The following is a 17,264-nucleotide window of genomic DNA, read 5'->3' on the forward strand; positions in this document are numbered from 1 at the left end:
TCTAATCGCAGGTCTAGTGTAGTTAAAGTTTAGTTCAAATCGTAGGTCTTTATGTAGTTAAAACTTAGTTCAAATCGTAGGTCTTTATGTAGTTCTAATCGCAGGTCTAGTGTAGTTAAAGTTTAGTTCAAATCGTAGGTCTTTATGTAGTTAAAACTTAGTTCAAATCGTAGGTCTTTATGTAGTTCTAATCGCAGGTCTAGTGTAGTTAAAGTTTAGTTCAAATCGTAGGTCTTTATGTAGTTAAAACATAGTTCAAATCGTAGGTCTTTATGCAGTTCTAATCGCAGGTCTAGTGTAGTTAAAGTTTAGTTCAAATCGTAGGTCTTTATGTAGTTAAAACTTAGTTCAAATCGTAGGTCTTTATGTAGTTCTAATCGCAGGTCTAGTGTAGTTAAAGTTTAGTTCAAATCGTAGGTCTTTATGTAGTTAAAATTTGGCTAGACCCTAGATCCAAAATTGAACTTATACTCCTTTTTCATTAACAAAACTTCTTAAACTAAAACCTTGAGAATTTAATCATAAAAAATAAAAAGCGTAAATTTTTATTTTTTTTTTATTTAAATAAGATCTTAAAATGCAATTACATAATCATTACTGATGGTTTTATGTAGGCTTTTTTTGATGTATGTGTTTATTTATTAATTGCTTTCTTTAGCTTCGATAGCTTTTGGCAAAAGTTTAGGCCCGTACAACAGGACATACGCACAGTGCCAATCACCGCCGCCGGAAAGACGCAAAATTTCATCACTTGTCACCGATGTTACGACATCATCATCAAATTTAAACCAAATTTCTTCGGTTTGTTTCACCCAAGCCACATAATGCCCCGAAGTGCTTGAACGTCCTTTGTGTGTTAGAACAGCTTGGAGTGTATAGTAACCGGAATTATTACTACCTTCATCATCTTCAAAACCAAATGGTTCATATTCAACTTTCGTTTTTGTGTCACCAACCTCTTTTGCTTTAGGCTCTTCCAGCGGAGCTTTTACTTGACTCTCCAATTTCTTGTCTTCCAATTCTTTGAACTTTGAACGCATGGGGCATAATTTATTTTGCAACTCAGGAGTGCACAAATCGAAAGCATCGAAATCGATGGGAAATTTAATATCTTTTAAGACTTTAGCATTGATGCCTTCTTTACCTTTATATTGGAAACGTACAAATTGAACGGTTAAATAGGCGGGCAAACGATTAATTAAATACTATGGGAGAAATATAATTAGTAAGTATGATGAGTAAATATATGACAAATATTTGAACATACCGATCTGGTATAATTGGCATCTCTTCCTAGACTTTCAGAACGTTTAATTAATGTTTCACTTAATTTCGATTTTAAGCCACTATGCATGTATTTGACCTCGGGCGATATAAAACAACTTAATTGTAAAAAGTTCTCTTTGCTAATGCTGATATCCTCGTCAGGAGCTTCACTGCAACTCATTTTAACTTCAAAAGTACCGCTAAAGTATTGTTCAATAAATGAACTGTGAAATATAATAAAAAAAACGTAAATGAAATAAATATTCTAAAAATGTAACTTTAATTTAAACCAATTATTAGAGTATTATAAATAAGTGTCATTTTCAATTTTAAAGGAATTCAGAGATTCCCTCTCATTTTAAAATGATTTAATTAAACTGGTAAAATCATTATACGGGTCTAATACACATTCCTTTCAGATAGATTTCGAACGATTTTTGGTTTAAATTTTGTAGATTCATAGAAAAATTATCAGCCCAATCATGAATAAAAAATCCACGGGAGTTTTTTCTCTTTTCCCATTTTTAACATTGAGGGTATTCATTTCAAAAAAATGGAAAAGTACATTCAGATTTTTTTACATTTCACAAAACAAACACAAGAAAAAAAATTCAAAAAAGTTGTATTTTTTTTGTGGAATTTTGTTCGTTTTTGTTGCGTAATAGTGTAAAAAAATCAGTGTAATTTTCCCTTTTTTTGAAATGAATAACCTTATTGAATTTGAATAGGAAAAACGGGAAAAGGGAAAGGGATTTTTTATTCATGATTGTGCTGTATATTTATAAATGCAAATCCCTCTATATTTTTGAAAAATTTATTCTAATTACATTATTCTGTCTAATTTTCACTTATAAAATAAGTTTTCATACTAATTGGAACATGCTAATCTAAAATCTCATCAGCGGTTGTGTAAAATAATTTTGTAAATTTTGACCTTCCTGTTGAAATTGCAAACCATATATCCAATATCTACAAATAAATGGAAGAATTTACAAGATTTATATAGATCGTTATCGTTATTTATAAGATCGTTATAAATCCACTTATTTCAGACGGAATAAAATTCTGTGTCAAAATCCCTCAAATTTGTTGTTCATAACCTATTCAATATCCTGAAACCCAGAAACGAACCACAAAGATAGAAATTTGAACGTGTTTGTGCATATAAAACTTACCTGTATTTCCTACTCTTTTCATCTCCCCCAGTATTGCCATCATAAGTTGCTGGCAATTTTTGCTGCAACATTTTCAGCAATTCGGACCAACACTCGTTGGCGTCCTGTTGGCGATAGGTACCATTTTCGCCTGTTTGAGAGAATTGTGGAAAGGCACGATGTAACGTTCCCAATAGAACGAAAGGTGTTACCGTAGAACCAGTTTTTTCCATTTGCTTAAATAAGAACTTCATAGCTGAAGTTATGGCCAAAGGCATCGACTCAGCATCAGCACTACCGACGCGGAACTTTTCTAAGGCGTCACGCAATTCAGGGACAGCGCGTAAACATTGTAAAGTAGCATTCATATAACAAGTGTTGCCTAAATTAGTTAACCCAGCTGGAACTTCCATCTAAATGAATAAAGGGTAATACAATTAACTAATGAAATAAACAAACTACATACTAATCAAAATAATTGTATATATTCATATATATATATATGTAATTCCATTTTGTTTAAGATTTACGTGTTTATTTTTTCAAATCATACTTACAGCTGATGCCATTTCTACATCGTTCATATCTTCAATAAACTTGACTGGTTCAGCAGGTTTTTCTGGTACCTGTTCTTTTGTGCCCAACAACAAAATTGTAGCTCCCTATACATTATGAAACATATGATAGTACAATTCAAAAAATTCTTAACAATCCTCCCAATATTATGTCCTTACTTCTTTTAATTGCAAATTCCATTCCTCATCTTTTAATATACCACCCTTGCACATAACTTTTTGCCTTTCCGGTTGTACTCCCGTCAACGCAAACAACTGAGCCTTAAACAGTATGGGTTCTTCATCGGTATTTACTTCAATATCAGGAAACATTTCGCGTCCCCATTTTACTTTCACTGTAAATACATTTTCCATCAGTTTTCAGTACATTTCCTTTGCTATTTCCGTTTTGATTTTAACAATTTCTTACCTTTATATTGTGGCATATTTGTTGGTTACTTATACAAATTATTTATCTATGATTTATTTAATAATATATATATAAAAAACTCTAGTCTGGTCTTTTGTTGTTGAGAAAAATAATTTTATGTCTTGTCAATCGGCAAAATTGAAATTTTTAAAAGTCATTTAATTTTGGCAATTGCCATAGTAACAGTATGCGTGAATTACTCCGAAAATGGGTACGAGCAAAAAATGAAATTTTTAACAGGGTAAAACAAATACTTAATTATTTTGTACGTATATCTTGCAGTGTTCTTGGATATCAAAGAGACAATTGATCAATATTGTAATAATTTTCATGTTTATCACCTATAACAATAAAGATCTAAGCAGAAGTTAGCACATACCACAGGTCTTAATTTTAAAAATGTCCAGTAATAATGTAAACTTAACACTTTCCATACAAGTTTTACACATATATATGTACCATTATATTTTGAACACTTCTAAAAATTATAATCTTTGGTTTCCAAATTATGTTTTATCAGCTCTTTAATAGTCCTCCCACATTACCTTAACATACAATTTTTTTGAGAGCCGTTTACCTGTTACAATACATTGATAATAAAATAATATGATAATAGGAACAAATAATGATCTCCGCAAAATTCATCCTGGAGGAAGGACCTTCTCCTCTGTGGTATATCGAACAGCGGCTTCGTAAAAAATAGTTCTGTATATTACTTCTTTGTACACTACTGTCAAAAGATATTCTGGAGCACTATTCAATGATACCAGTATTGTTCAGATAATTTATTAATTATAGGAGATATTTGCTTTAATATATGTATATAAACCGTTAAAGTCGTATAACTCTTAACCTATGAGTGAACAGGCTAAATAGATCTATCAGCACCAAGCTAATTATTAAAATACAAGCAGTTTCGATGATGCCTATTAAATATAGGGTCACAATACGGATAATTTATGCCTTCGAGAGTTTTGCGGCTCACTCTCCCATTGATTAATGTTTGGCGTCGTCTAATTGGACCGCGTCACGGTTTCTCGATATTTGCATTGGACACATAATATCGTTTTTGGTTTTCATAATCTAATATTTTGACACATAATGGAGTGGAGTTCGAGAGTTCTTGAGTCCTATATGAAGGTATAGGTCGATGGCAGTTTTTGGATGAGGCTCTCTTTAGGCGTATGCCGTTAGTGATGGCGTTTATTAAGTCAATTAATTCCTCCTTTATAGGAGGTAACTTAAAACAAACGTGAACGATATATCAACATATCCCCTATAGTCTTGGTTTGCTCTGTGGTTCCAATCCCAAATCTAGCTGAACAAAATCATACAGAACAAATATGTCTTCAAAAAAATGTGAAATATTTTTTATAATATATATATGTTTATTAAAAAGCATCTAAATAATTTTGTCCAGTCTGTTGGCATAATACTTTTGGGTATATTAATAATACTGTGTAAAAGACCTTTAAGTTTCTTGATCTATTCATGTACAAAAAATCGTATGAACAAATAATATTATTGTCAGGTGATAATATGTGTGTATGTATTTAACTAAAAAAGATATATATAAAATATTTCAATTATGTCTTTGTATAATAACAATAAACTAATTTAAATAAATAATGCGTTTAAATTGGTACTACATAGTTTGTGCCGCATACAATACAACACTGTTAATTATTTGATAAAGAAAATTGCGAAACAACAACACTGGTTCTTATCAAAAATAAATCAAAACACAAGAGCAGATTTGCACTGGAACATTTCTTTATCGTAATAGTTATAGAATCGATGAGCAGACAACAAGTTGGCACAAAGTTTTTTATAAAATAGTTTATCTGCGAAAGTTTTTATTAATTATTAAAATTATAAAAGAAACTAGTATTAAAATAATCTAAATTGAACGATAATGTTAAGATTACGAGTTGCAGGGCCATTATCCAGACAAATAAGGTCTTATGCCGCCTTATCATCAACACGCTCATCGTCTGCTAGCGGTGATGGCCAAGGACAGGATGATAATCATCCCGTAAAGAGATCTTTGAATATTTTAAAGAATGATATGAAAAAAGTAACAAATTTCTTTAAATCGAATGCCAGCAGCAAGACAAACGAAGGACAAGACTCCACGGGAGCAGAAACAGAGGATTTAAGTGAGAAACTAAAACGTTTCCAAGGAACACAGGGTGCAGGAGCATCCGATGATCTCTTTCAAACACATTGTGATGTGGTAGTTATTGGTGGCGGAGGTGTGGGATCTTCTGTTGCTTATTGGCTGAAAGAAAAGGCTAGAGAGGGCTTAAATGTCGTTGTGGTGGAACGTGATCCTACGGTAGGGTTGATTTATAGTATTATGATTGTTTATCAATTTTGTTATTCTCAAGTGTTTATTTGTTTTTGCTTTAATAATATATATTTAGTACGAACGTGCCTCTACGGTGTTATCTGTAGGTGGATTACGCCAACAATTTTCATTGCCGGAAAATATTCAAATGTCATTGTATGGTGCTGATTTTATACGGGAATCGAAAGAGCGTTTAGGTGATTGTGAATTAAATTTTACACCCCATGGTAAGTGCGTTGTCATTATTGGCAGACTACTTCAATTCATTGTTTAGTTTTTGATTATACATAATTATATTATAGTACCTTTACTATATAATTTTATTTGCAAATTTGTTACCTTTAGGTTATCTCGTACTTGCATCTGAGGAAGGCGCAGAGACTTTAATGCGAAATTCAAAATTACAAAACGAATTGGGTGCTCGTAATGAATTATTAAATGCTACTCAACTTAAAAGTAAATTTCCTTGGATGAATACTGAGGGCGTTGTTTTAGGTAAGTTTGTAGATTTAAATATGTAACTGATCAGCGGCATTTAAATTTTTTTAAATAATTCGATCGATGCGTATTACTTGAAAATTAAATTTCAGCATATTTTTATTTTTAAAAAGCATATAGAAACGCCTCATGGCTTGGAAACTCCTCAAAACTTAACTTTTTTTATTTATATTTTTTAATTTTTCTTTAAAATCATAAATATTTTTTCCACATACTCCATTAAAGTAGATCCAATTTGTCTATAAATTTTTCGTTCCGTATGTAATTTTCACCACATAAATTATATCGTCGCTGCGCATACAAAAGCAGCGAAGTGTTTTTTAAGAACTTTTCAGGAGAGCAAACATCTTCTAGCAATTTACGTAAAAAAAAATAAATTTTAGTTCGTCATAGAGTTGTAAGACCATTTGCACGAAATATTTTATTCCAATTTTGTTTGGAAAATCATTTTAAAATTAATATCGAATTACGATCAATTGATACTATCCGTATTATATTGGGAGTGAATAATGTAATTAAAGCGATAATTGTACGTCCCATTATTCGTGAGCGTACACTAACCAATTATTACACCTTTAATGCCAAAATATTTTACGGGTCCGTATTAGGATGCCCGATATCTACTTGTTGTAGATATATAGTAGGCAATGATGCGATTTTTATCGAAATTCATTAGGGTTAGTTCCTTTACTAAGTGATTTGGTGTTCAAATTAGTATCAAATAATGCGAAAAATCATGGATTCTAATCTTATTTGAAACTTTACAAGGACAATTCCAAATTTTAAGCGGCTTTTATCTAAGACAGATTAGATAATTACCTGAAAAATATTGATTTTATCTAAGACAGATTTGATTATTACCTGAAAAAATATTGCTTTCAATTATTTTTTGATCTAAACCAATAGAGGTATTCGAAAACTTTGGTGAGTATTTTAATAATTACACGTACCTCTTAGCGACGATATACATATATTCTCGATCGTTATAGTGTAGTAGATATAGCCATGTCCATCTGTCTGAAATCCAATTTCCACATCCATCATAATATAGGGTAAAAACCAAAAATTTTTGTGAATGAAAATTTTAGATTAAAAAAAATTGTTGGTGAAAAAAATGTTTGGTAAAAAAATAGAAGTAGTCGTCGCTTGCTTATTATATCTCAACCTGGCTCGGTTGCTATTTAAAACCGAGAAAATCGAACCACAAATGGCTGAGATATTTATGTTTGGCAAAGCCGAATATAGCACTCTTATTTGTTCTTAAAAATGTTTGACCTCTATATCTCGATGTACAATGATTGGCAATGTACAATGATTGGCATTGCAAAGACCTCTCCGACTACCAGACCGACATTTTTAACCTTTTTTTTCCAAAAAATGTATCTTCACATTTTTATTCTCAAAATTAAATTAAAACAATGAAAAGTGGAGATGCAGAGATGAAATATGAAGAAAAATAAATTAAAATAAAAGTTTTCGATTATTCTGAATTATAGATTCGGTTCAGTTTCAGCCACATTACAAAATTTCTTAATTTTCTTTTAGGTTGTCATGGCTTAGAACGCGAAGGTTGGTTTGATCCCTGGGCTCTCTTGATGGGCTTTAAAAAGCGTGCTCAGGAATATGGCGCACATTTCGTTAATGGTGAAGTTGTAGGATTTGAATTTAAACAACATTCAGATATCATAGTTCGAGGAAACAACACGGGAGATTATCAAGGTTTAGACAAGCTAGTGGTGAAAATGCCAAATGGAGAGAAGCGGACTATTAAATTTGCCATTTGTGTACTGGCGGCTGGAGCATTTTCGGGTGAAATAGCACGTTTGGCACGCATTGGCATGGGTCCTGGAATGTTAAGTGTTCCTTTGCCGGTGGAGCCCAGAAAACGTTTTGTTTATGTGATAAATTCTCAAGGTAGCAACTGTCCTGGATTGGCTACACCACTAACGGTGGATCCTGATGGTACGTACTTCCGTCGTGATGGTTTGGGCGGCAATTATTTGTGTGGCCGTAGTCCTACCTTAGAACAAGAGCCTTCGGTGGATAATTTGGATGTAGATCATGCATTTTTCGAAAATGAAATTTGGCCAAGCTTAGCAAATCGTTGTCAGGCTTTTGAGTCGGCCAAGGTGGTAAACAGTTGGGCTGGTTTCTATGAATACAATGTATTTGACGAGAATGGTATTATTGGTGCCCATCCATACTATAATAATCTATTGATAGCCACTGGTTTTAGTGGCCATGGAATTCAACAAACACCTGCTGTTGGTAGAGCCATTTCAGAATTGATTATTGATGGTGAATTCCGCACCATTGATTTGTCACGTTTGGGCTTTGATCGTATTATTGTGGATCGTCCCATGTTTGAATCGAATATTGTTTAGCAACTACCAACACTATCAAACAATTTAAGCTTAAAGGCTACTTATAGTATAATTTAAAATATTTTAGAAAAATATTTGTTGTTATTTTGTAAATAATTTAAAAAATAAATTTTAACGCAGATCTTTTTATAAATAATGTTCAATTAATAAACATAAAATTTTTATTTAAAATTAAATTTACAATATGTATTTGTTTTAATTATTTAAATTGACCTGGTGGTCCAAATAAGCCACCGCCTTGTTTGCTGGCTGCCCGGGAAGGTGCAAAACCTAACATTTTTTGTATATTTTGTCTAATAGACATTGTGCATAAAATGTACAAAAAGATAAAGGAGCAATCCGTAAAGTCATCACCCGATAAATTGCGATGACTAAGACCTTGAATCCAGGAGATGGGCGTAAAGGGTAATTGAGCTACAACACGTCCATCAAAACTAAAACAAATAAAAAATCTATTAATACAAATACCAAATTAATTAGTAAACTACTTTTGAACTTACATGCTATTGAACATACTCAATAGGGCTGTGAAAGCAAAACCAGTTGCAAACATGGATTTCATTTTTACCAACGATAAATCTCTGTTATTGTTTTTCAATTTTTCCTCATCTCGTTCGATTTTCTTTTTTTGCGATTTATCCAAAGATTCGCCATGAATTTCTTTTCTACGTTCCACTAAAATTAGAAAATAACACAGATATATTTAATTATTTTATTAAGTTTATAATATGTTTATAATAATTTATTTATATAATCTTATCTTTGTGGGATATTCAAGTATCTTTACATGTCTAACACTTTATGTAAACAATTAGAACGTTGCAAACTTGTGTAGATAACATATTATTTATTAAAAACTCTTTACACTAAACGGTATGAAATATTAGTTGTAGATTTTGGTTTGCAACTAACCTAATAGAAGAAAAAAGTATATAATCTACATCCCTTTTTGAAAAAGTCAACCATGAGTGTGGTTTTATAGGGCGTCTAAAAATTTGATGAACATGCTATAAAATCAATGCAAATAAATTATTTTGGAAACTGTTAGTATGTATATTAGAAAAGTTTAGGATTAGGCCGAATGTTACATTTTTGATCTGTGATCACTCATATTTCTGACAAAAAATCGATTTTTATATAAAAACTCAAAATATCTAAATTCGATAACTTGGCCAATATGCGTTTAATCAAGAAAAGGATCTCGATCTGTGATCACTCATATTTCTGAACAAAAATAAATTTTATATATAAAATCAAGAAAAAAAGCCAAATCTGTGATCACTCATATTTCTGAACAAAAATCGATTTTTTATATAAAAACTTAAAATATATAAATTCGATAATAACTTGGCCAATAAGCGTTTAATCATGAAAAGGAGCTCGATCTGTGATCACTCACATTTCTGACAAAAAATCGATTTTGTATACAAAAACTCAAAATATCTAAATTCGATAATAACTTGTACAACAAGTATTGGAACTCAATAAAATACAACAACCAAAATACAACGTTATAACAATTATTTAAAATTCAAATGTTAAACAAATTTTTAATTATAAAACGTTATAACAATTATTTAAAATTCAAATGTTACTAAAATTAAATTAACAAAGTATTTTTGTTGATAAGTAAACAATTTTATCTAACATCCCCTCTCAACAAAATATATTTTTAATTAACATTTGAAATTTTGGCAGTGGTAAAGCTTTTGTAAGAAAATCTGTTAACTGTTGATCTGTAGTACAATATAGTACTTGAATAACTCCAGTTTCATGAAGGTTTTTGATGGGATGATATTTTACGTTAATGTGTTTCGTTCTAGCACTAAATTTTGCAGATTCAATTATTTTAATACAGATCTGGTTATCTTCATTCTTAGGAATTGGTGTAGAAACAGAAATTGACATATCTTCAAGCAATTGTTTAATCCATAGTAATTCTTGAGAAGCAAACGAAGCTGCTATAAATTCTGCTTCAGTGGACGACAATGCAATTGTTGACTGCTTTTTAGATGACCAAGAAATAGCATTTAAGCCCAATAAAAATATAAAGCCTCTAGTTGATTTTCTATCCAGCCCAAGTAGCATCAGTATAACATTTTAATTTAAGATCTGAATTTGCCTTAATAATTAACCGCTTATGAATTGACGCTTCCCAATCACACTTTCTGGGGGTTTCAACTCTTCTACACAATATCGAAACAGCTGAGTCTATATTTGGCCTTGAAGTTATAGAAAGATGAAGTAATATACCAATAATTGATCTATAATTTTCCATATTTGGTAGCATATTTTCATTATGAGTTATCTTAATAAACTCTGGATCCATGGGAATTGAACTCAGCTTTCCATCTTCTAGTTTAATTTCTTCTATTAATTTATTTTTTTTATTGGCCATAATCGGTTATAAATTATTTATCTTGCCTTCTTGATGAAGGAGAAAATCTCCATTAGAATTTTGATTTATTTGGATGCCTAAATACGAGATACATTTCCAAGATCTTTACATTCAAAATATTCATTTAATTGATTATTGATATCATTTATATATAATTCATTTGATGTACTAATAAATGAATCCTATACCTATATACAAAATTGTTTCTACTCAATTTATAACGTTTAATAAAACTTTAAAACAAATATGTATGTATAACACTTCTCCCGTTAAGAACTATTTATGTTGTTAAAAAACAAACTTACTTATGTCGCATATTTGGAAACGAAAACACTCCCATTATTCTCATTAATGAAGACAACCATATAAAAAGGCTTTCACTTTTTATACTTAACATACAAAGGACTATTTACAAACCACATTCCTGATCATGCAACCCTTAAAAATATGTTTTGAATAGCTTTCTTCTACAAAATATAAACGCATTTCACAGTGACCTAGTCCAATTGGAAAAAAAATTAAACCTGGTTTTATATGGAAAACATAATGCGATAATATATGTGCACATTTATGCAGTGGCAAAAATAACAAATGCCACAAAACTTAGACTATACAATAAATAATAAAAGGAAATGTTAAAAATTGCCACTAATAATATAAATGACGAAATAAATAAATTAAAGGGGTATACACTGACTTAGATATAAGCTATATTAAAAAAAAATTCAGGGTCAAATATTCCATTAACAAGGTTAATAAAGGGCAATGAAAAAAACTCTTCAACAAATACAAACATTTATGAAACTATTATAACCATAATTAAGTAAAGATATTTTAGATAATAATTTTTAACTAAATATTATAATGATGAAGTTACAGTCTTAGAATTGGCATTTGTTTTTCCCAATAGGGTGATTTTAAAAACTTATTTTAAATCCTGATTTCTAGAATACCCTTAACACAACCGTACGTCACAAATACATAATGTGGTTGCCAGGACAACCGAATTTGTATAATGTATAAAAAAATAACAAACTACTTGTATAAGTAATTCGAGAAAAGCCAATAGAAAAGTTTTGTCGCATTAGTAAAACATAATGAAATTTCTAAAGAGTACATTTCATTGAATTAAGTCCAAGGATAAAGTACAGCTAACGAAAAGTACAAAAGCGAAAGTTTCAAAGCGAATACACTTTATTTTTCAATTATCACTCAAAGTTTGTTAGATATTATTGCAACTTTGTGGATGCTACTACATTACATGGGATAGATTGTTGTTAAATTTTGTTGTTTAAATTGAAAATCTGTAAAGTGAAATGTTTCCTCAATCAGAATTGGATAATTATAAATTACAAGTGGAATTATTGCAAGATAAATTACAAAGAAGGTTTGTGTAACATAGTTTATTAATTAATTAAGTGAAATATATATTAAAGTTTGCATTCTTTCTCTATTCCGCATTATAGTGAAATATCACGTCAACAATTGGAGCATAAATTAGATAAAATATTACAAAAACGCGATGAGCAGTAAGTATTTACAAATAATTAAAAATAGATATATTATTAATTTATATCAAATCTATATATCACATAGCTTTAGATAACAATTTACGTAATAAAGAGGGTCATGGTTACAGATAATGAAAACAGTTTGAATTGAAGTTTATGTAGTATCAGTTTATTCAGGGACAGTTTTTAATGTTTTTAATTTCAATGCATTACTTTTTCGAGCCTAAATAAATGTCACTACAGTGTCCCAAAATAAATCAATTGTATGAAATTATCTTCTTTTCTATACCCTTCACCATGAGTGAGCGGTAATAGTATATATAAGTTTGACATTCCTTTTGTAATTTCCACATTTTTCATTTGCTATCCTTATATATAGCGAAGTCATAATAGGCGTCTGTATGTTGAAATCAACTTTCCAAAGCCGCAAAATAACTTACGTACATGATTGATACACCAATATACCAGCTCGGTTGCTAGTTAAAATCAAGAAAATCGGCCCACAAATGGTTGAGATATAAGGAAAAAAACCGGGACAACCTCGATTTTTGGCCTATTTTTCTAATGATAGATATTTCAAAGTCCATTGCAACGATGTATACAAGGCTGTAGTAATTTGGAACTACAATGGATCAAAATCGGGAAAAATATTTTTTAACCCGAATTTCTTTTAACAATTTCGAAAAAAAAAAAAATTTTTAAATTTTGAAAAAAGAAAAATTTTATTTATAATTTTGAAAAAAATAATTAAAAGTGTTTAAAATTTGTATTTTAAGGTATAATTTGGTGAAGGGTAGTAAGATTCGGAACAGCCGAATATAGCACATTCTAATAATGTATTTCGAGTAAAACTAATGAGTGCTAATAGTTAACAATTTAAATATTTGCTTTATGTGGAATAACCTTACTTCTTGTTCAGACTGTTACCACTGAATGAAATAATTTTAATGTTATTTTTTGGTTGATGAACCATATAGCCTTAGAAACATTTGTATAATCGGTCTAGTGTTTTTTATTTTACTTTGTATAAAAAATCTTGCTTCTTTCGTTTAGCGATAAGACAGTACGCTCAAAGGCTAGACAAAAATATCAAACATTTTTGGAAGAACAACAGCGTAGGAACGAACGCAATAAACAATTAGTACAGATGTTGGAACGTATTGAACAACAAACTGAAGCAATGAATGCTAGAAGCGAAAGACTAAAGATGATGAAAGTAAGAATTTTTTAAATTTGTATAATGAAATTTCCTAAAAAATAACAAAACATTTTTCAACATTAACTCACAGCTACAATATGAAATGTATTTTGCAAAACTGGTGCATTCACAAACAAGAAGGTGTATACAAAACTCGGTAACTCCCCTTACACCAATGATGCCCTCAACATCAGGACAATCGATGGTGCCAACAGCTCAACCAACAGTTAGGGAAGAATACAATTACGAAGTAAATAAAGACGCTCATCCACTATTAATGTCCACTACAAATCAAAGTTATGTTACAATACCAACTGTTGAAAAGCAACAATTTTTAAGATCGCAAACGGAAAATATGCCCTTAGCAACTATGGAAATGCCAACACTGGCTAATTTTGATAGAGCGGAAAGAAATGATTATATCGATTTTAGAAATCTAAATACTGCGCCTTCAATACAAAATCAACAACCATACCAATATCCTTCTAATCATGAGATCATCAGTAATAATGTGGTTGTACCAAACAACAATAATTACATAAAACAGGAAAGCCCAGAGAATAGTAATGCTAGTTCCATAATTAATTCCAATATGACTCTTTCTCCTGTAACTAATTTGTTAGCAAATGATAAACAGCTTGCAGAATTTAAAGAGCCTACAAACATATCAACTACCAACAGCTCTTCAACATTTGAGGAAATACCAAATGTCAGTATGAGGCCACAAATACCGCACAATTTAAAAGAAATTCCCCGAACCACAAATACAACTACCACAACTAATAATATAAGGAATAGCAATGATGCTCGTCAGCTTAATATGAATTTCCAGGTTCTACAAAAACCTTCACAACATACAAATGGAACTTCCTTAACATCTACCCAACAAATTAATAATAATTCAACAAACGCTCCACAAAACAATAAACAAAATATTAATACTGTTAATGAAATATCGCCAGAAATTAGAAATGAAATTAAAAGTCCAGCTTTCAATGCAGTTAATGAACATAAACCTCAAGATGTAGCTGTACCAAAACTAATGAACAAACCCTCAACTTCCATAGAGTTAAAGCCAACAAATTCCTTAAATGAAACTTTAACATCTAACAATACAAACTTTGGTAATAGTCAACCTGCACCAAACGAACAGACGAATATTGCAAATGCAACTTTGGCACCGGCTGATATACAATCAAACTCTTCCACAACACCAGTTTCAATTGAAAATATTGAGAATGCAATATATGGTGAATTGTTATCACCTTTAGAAACCAATGAGGTTCCAAATTCAGAAAATTCCAATGTAGTTCCCATGTTATTGGAAAATCTGGTAACACAAGCCGAAAATAATGAAAATGTCAATATTACTTTAGATGAAACCACCTTAAAACAAGATAAAGTGGCAGATAATAATACATCAAATGATACTACCACTTTAGCGGAAAATCGTGAGAGTGAAAATAATCCAGTTTCTCAAAACTATGAACAAACTATAGCATACAATGAATATAACAATAACCAAACGCCTGATGAGACCGCCAATGCAGTAGCAGATTACAATAACTATGAAAATGTAGAAAATACTGCAATCGATGACAGTCAACAACAGCAACAATATGATTACACCAATTACGATCCCACACAGTACTCTTATCCAGGCTATATTTATGATGAAACAACCGGTGAATATAAACCCGATCCAAATGCACCAGCCGAACAATATGCCACAGATCAACAATATACAACTGAGAATTATGATCAGCAATATCAGCAACAAGAGATTTATGATTATAATCAAACTTATGAACAAGATCCAACAACATCCTCAGCCACAGTAGAAAACACAGCTTACAATAATTACGAAACAACGCAACAAGAAGATACTTCAAATGATGCACCAGTAAACGCCAACGCTGTACAGCAACAACCCATAACAGAGACAGAACCTATTGCTGCTGAACCTGAAATTTCAACTGAAGAAGTTACGCCGTCACCTTCTACTAAAGTTACAAAACCAACATCAATTTTATCTACAGCAGACAAGAATGATGCACAAAAGAAAAAGAAACGTGTTAATTTTGTCGATAGCAGCGAAACTGATGAAAGTGCCGGAGCAGATAAAGGAGCTCCAACTACAGCTAAAGCCGTTACAGGAAATACAGCTGCTTCAAGTGAAAGTGACTTTGATTTTTCATCAAGCACAGAGGCTGAAGCGAAAGCCACTTAACGAAATGAGATATTAATTATGATTTTTATTATTAACTTTTATTGAATTGATTTTTAAATAAATAAATTTGCTTTGAAAAATTTATGATAATTTTTATACATATTATATATATTGAATAAGGTTGGCTACCGATTCGAGACAGTTAAAAGGTAACGGTAACGCTAATTAAATTATTTCGGTAACGATATATCAGTAACAGTAACTGCATTATTCCGGAAACTGCAGTTTACCGGTAAGTGTAGTAGAACAGAATACGTTTCTATAAAAGTCTGAATGTGTGAAAACTATTTTTGTCGGTAAAAAGTAAAATAAGCGATTACGGTATTCCAAAAACTAACTATATAAAGTCGAAAAAAAATCTAAATAAATCGATAGAAGTTATTTTTTATTTCATTTTTTGTAAAATGTTTATAAAATGCGGGTTTCTAATCAATAAATCCAGCAAACCATAAATTTATTACATTAAACTAGGTTGAAAAGTAGACTTTTCATAAATAGAAAGTAGAAAAACTATTCAATGATTTTAAAAAATTTAAAGTTCGGAATGTCGAGTTTTTGTTTCAACTATAGAACCCTAGAGCAGCTGAATGGGTATTTTAGGGATAGCGATTGCTTAGAGTCAAGGGAAGCAGAGCGTGATATCGAAAAGATAAAATCAAATCAGAAATATATTGAAAAAATTTCCAGTTAGAATACTTTGATTTTGTATTCCTAGTCATAAACATCAATCCTTTAAAAAACGCCGGCAATTATCTTGAAAACCTATTAAGTACACTTTGTATGCGGGTCAAACTAGATTTCTATCTCCATTATTACGTTAAAGCAATCTATTTTAAAATTTAGGTCAAGTGCATATAACACTGGCATATAAAATAGTTACTTACATTTTTTACTTTGCTTTTCCACTTCACCCTTTAGTTTTTGATATTTATCTGTGCGATACACCAGGAGCCATGTCAGACCTGAAAATTATGCATGAATAAAACAATAAACCAAATTACCTAAAATAGCCGAAATAGACATACCTTCACCCAATAAAGCGGTGCAAATAGAAATAAAAACAATTAGAATAGTATCACCCCACATAATTAGCTAAGAAAATTTCTAAAAAGAACTACCACGTCCAACGAACGAAAAAAAATTTATTTAAGGGCACGTATGAGAACTGTCAAATGATTTATGAACAGTTACTTTAAACCATGGGTACCTTGGGTACCTGTGAAAGTAGTCTGTACTAAAAAAAACAGGGTTGTATTACGGCAGAACAGTGATTGTCTAACCAGTGTTGGTA

General features: G+C 30.9%; 4 protein-coding genes across 4 annotated transcripts; 2 read left to right on the forward strand and 2 right to left on the reverse strand.

The window, feature by feature from the left end:
* Positions 1-542: 542 nt before the first annotated feature.
* Usp14 (ubiquitin specific protease 14) lies at positions 543-3,567 on the reverse strand. The gene is made up of 6 exons (XM_065499833.1): positions 3,405-3,567; positions 3,155-3,330; positions 2,978-3,082; positions 2,442-2,833; positions 1,268-1,490; positions 543-1,205 (listed from the first exon to the last, which is right to left on the reverse strand). Exons 1-6 carry the CDS (start codon positions 3,418-3,420, stop codon positions 642-644), a joined length of 1,476 nt encoding a protein of 491 aa, XP_065355905.1. The 5' UTR covers positions 3,421-3,567; the 3' UTR covers positions 543-641.
* Positions 3,568-5,163: 1,596 nt separating this feature from the next.
* LOC135950164 (FAD-dependent oxidoreductase domain-containing protein 1-like) lies at positions 5,164-8,812 on the forward strand. The gene is made up of 4 exons (XM_065499691.1): positions 5,164-5,742; positions 5,831-5,981; positions 6,100-6,249; positions 7,798-8,812. The coding sequence occupies exons 1-4, from the start codon at positions 5,320-5,322 to the stop codon at positions 8,634-8,636; spliced, it is 1,563 nt and encodes a 520-aa protein (XP_065355763.1). The 5' UTR covers positions 5,164-5,319; the 3' UTR covers positions 8,637-8,812.
* LOC135950165 (calcium load-activated calcium channel) lies at positions 8,760-17,157 on the reverse strand. Its single transcript, XM_065499692.1, has 4 exons — positions 16,999-17,157; positions 16,858-16,935; positions 9,137-9,311; positions 8,760-9,070 (listed from the first exon to the last, which is right to left on the reverse strand). The coding sequence occupies exons 1-4, from the start codon at positions 17,057-17,059 to the stop codon at positions 8,836-8,838; spliced, it is 549 nt and encodes a 182-aa protein (XP_065355764.1). The 5' UTR covers positions 17,060-17,157; the 3' UTR covers positions 8,760-8,835.
* On the forward strand, positions 12,351-16,030 carry LOC135951523 (putative uncharacterized protein DDB_G0282499). Its single transcript, XM_065501186.1, has 4 exons — positions 12,351-12,421; positions 12,501-12,563; positions 13,599-13,761; positions 13,835-16,030. Exons 1-4 carry the CDS (start codon positions 12,351-12,353, stop codon positions 15,971-15,973), a joined length of 2,436 nt encoding a protein of 811 aa, XP_065357258.1. The 3' UTR covers positions 15,974-16,030.
* Positions 17,158-17,264: the final 107 nt, after the last annotated feature.

The sequence above is a fragment of the Calliphora vicina genome, chromosome 2, assembly GCF_958450345.1.
Source record: "Calliphora vicina chromosome 2, idCalVici1.1, whole genome shotgun sequence".
Lineage (NCBI taxonomy): Eukaryota > Metazoa > Arthropoda > Insecta > Diptera > Calliphoridae > Calliphora > Calliphora vicina.

Excerpts from the sequence above, each read along its gene's own strand:
- Usp14 (XM_065499833.1), bottom strand. Across the intron at positions 1,491-2,441 it reads GAAAAGAGTAGGAAATACAG|TTCATTTATTGAACAATACT; the intron begins GTAAGTTTTATA and ends TATATTTCACAG. Across the intron at positions 1,206-1,267 it reads ATGCCAATTATACCAGATCG|TATTTAATTAATCGTTTGCC; the intron begins GTATGTTCAAAT and ends TTTCTCCCATAG.
- LOC135950164 (XM_065499691.1), top strand. The coding sequence starts at position 5,320 with ATGTTAAGATTACGAGTTGCAGGGCCATTATCCAGACAAATAAGGTCT. Across the intron at positions 5,982-6,099 it reads ATTAAATTTTACACCCCATG|GTTATCTCGTACTTGCATCT; the intron begins GTAAGTGCGTTG and ends TGTTACCTTTAG. Across the intron at positions 6,250-7,797 it reads TACTGAGGGCGTTGTTTTAG|GTTGTCATGGCTTAGAACGC; the intron begins GTAAGTTTGTAG and ends ATTTTCTTTTAG.
- LOC135951523 (XM_065501186.1), top strand. The coding sequence starts at position 12,351 with ATGTTTCCTCAATCAGAATTGGATAATTATAAATTACAAGTGGAATTA. Across the intron at positions 12,422-12,500 it reads CAAGATAAATTACAAAGAAG|TGAAATATCACGTCAACAAT; the intron begins GTTTGTGTAACA and ends TCCGCATTATAG. Across the intron at positions 12,564-13,598 it reads TTACAAAAACGCGATGAGCA|CGATAAGACAGTACGCTCAA; the intron begins GTAAGTATTTAC and ends TCTTTCGTTTAG.
- LOC135950165 (XM_065499692.1), bottom strand. The coding sequence starts at position 17,059 with ATGTGGGGTGATACTATTCTAATTGTTTTTATTTCTATTTGCACCGCT. Across the intron at positions 16,936-16,998 it reads CACCGCTTTATTGGGTGAAG|GTCTGACATGGCTCCTGGTG; the intron begins GTATGTCTATTT and ends CATAATTTTCAG. Across the intron at positions 9,312-16,857 it reads GGAAAAGCAAAGTAAAAAAT|TGGAACGTAGAAAAGAAATT; the intron begins GTAAGTAACTAT and ends TTCTAATTTTAG.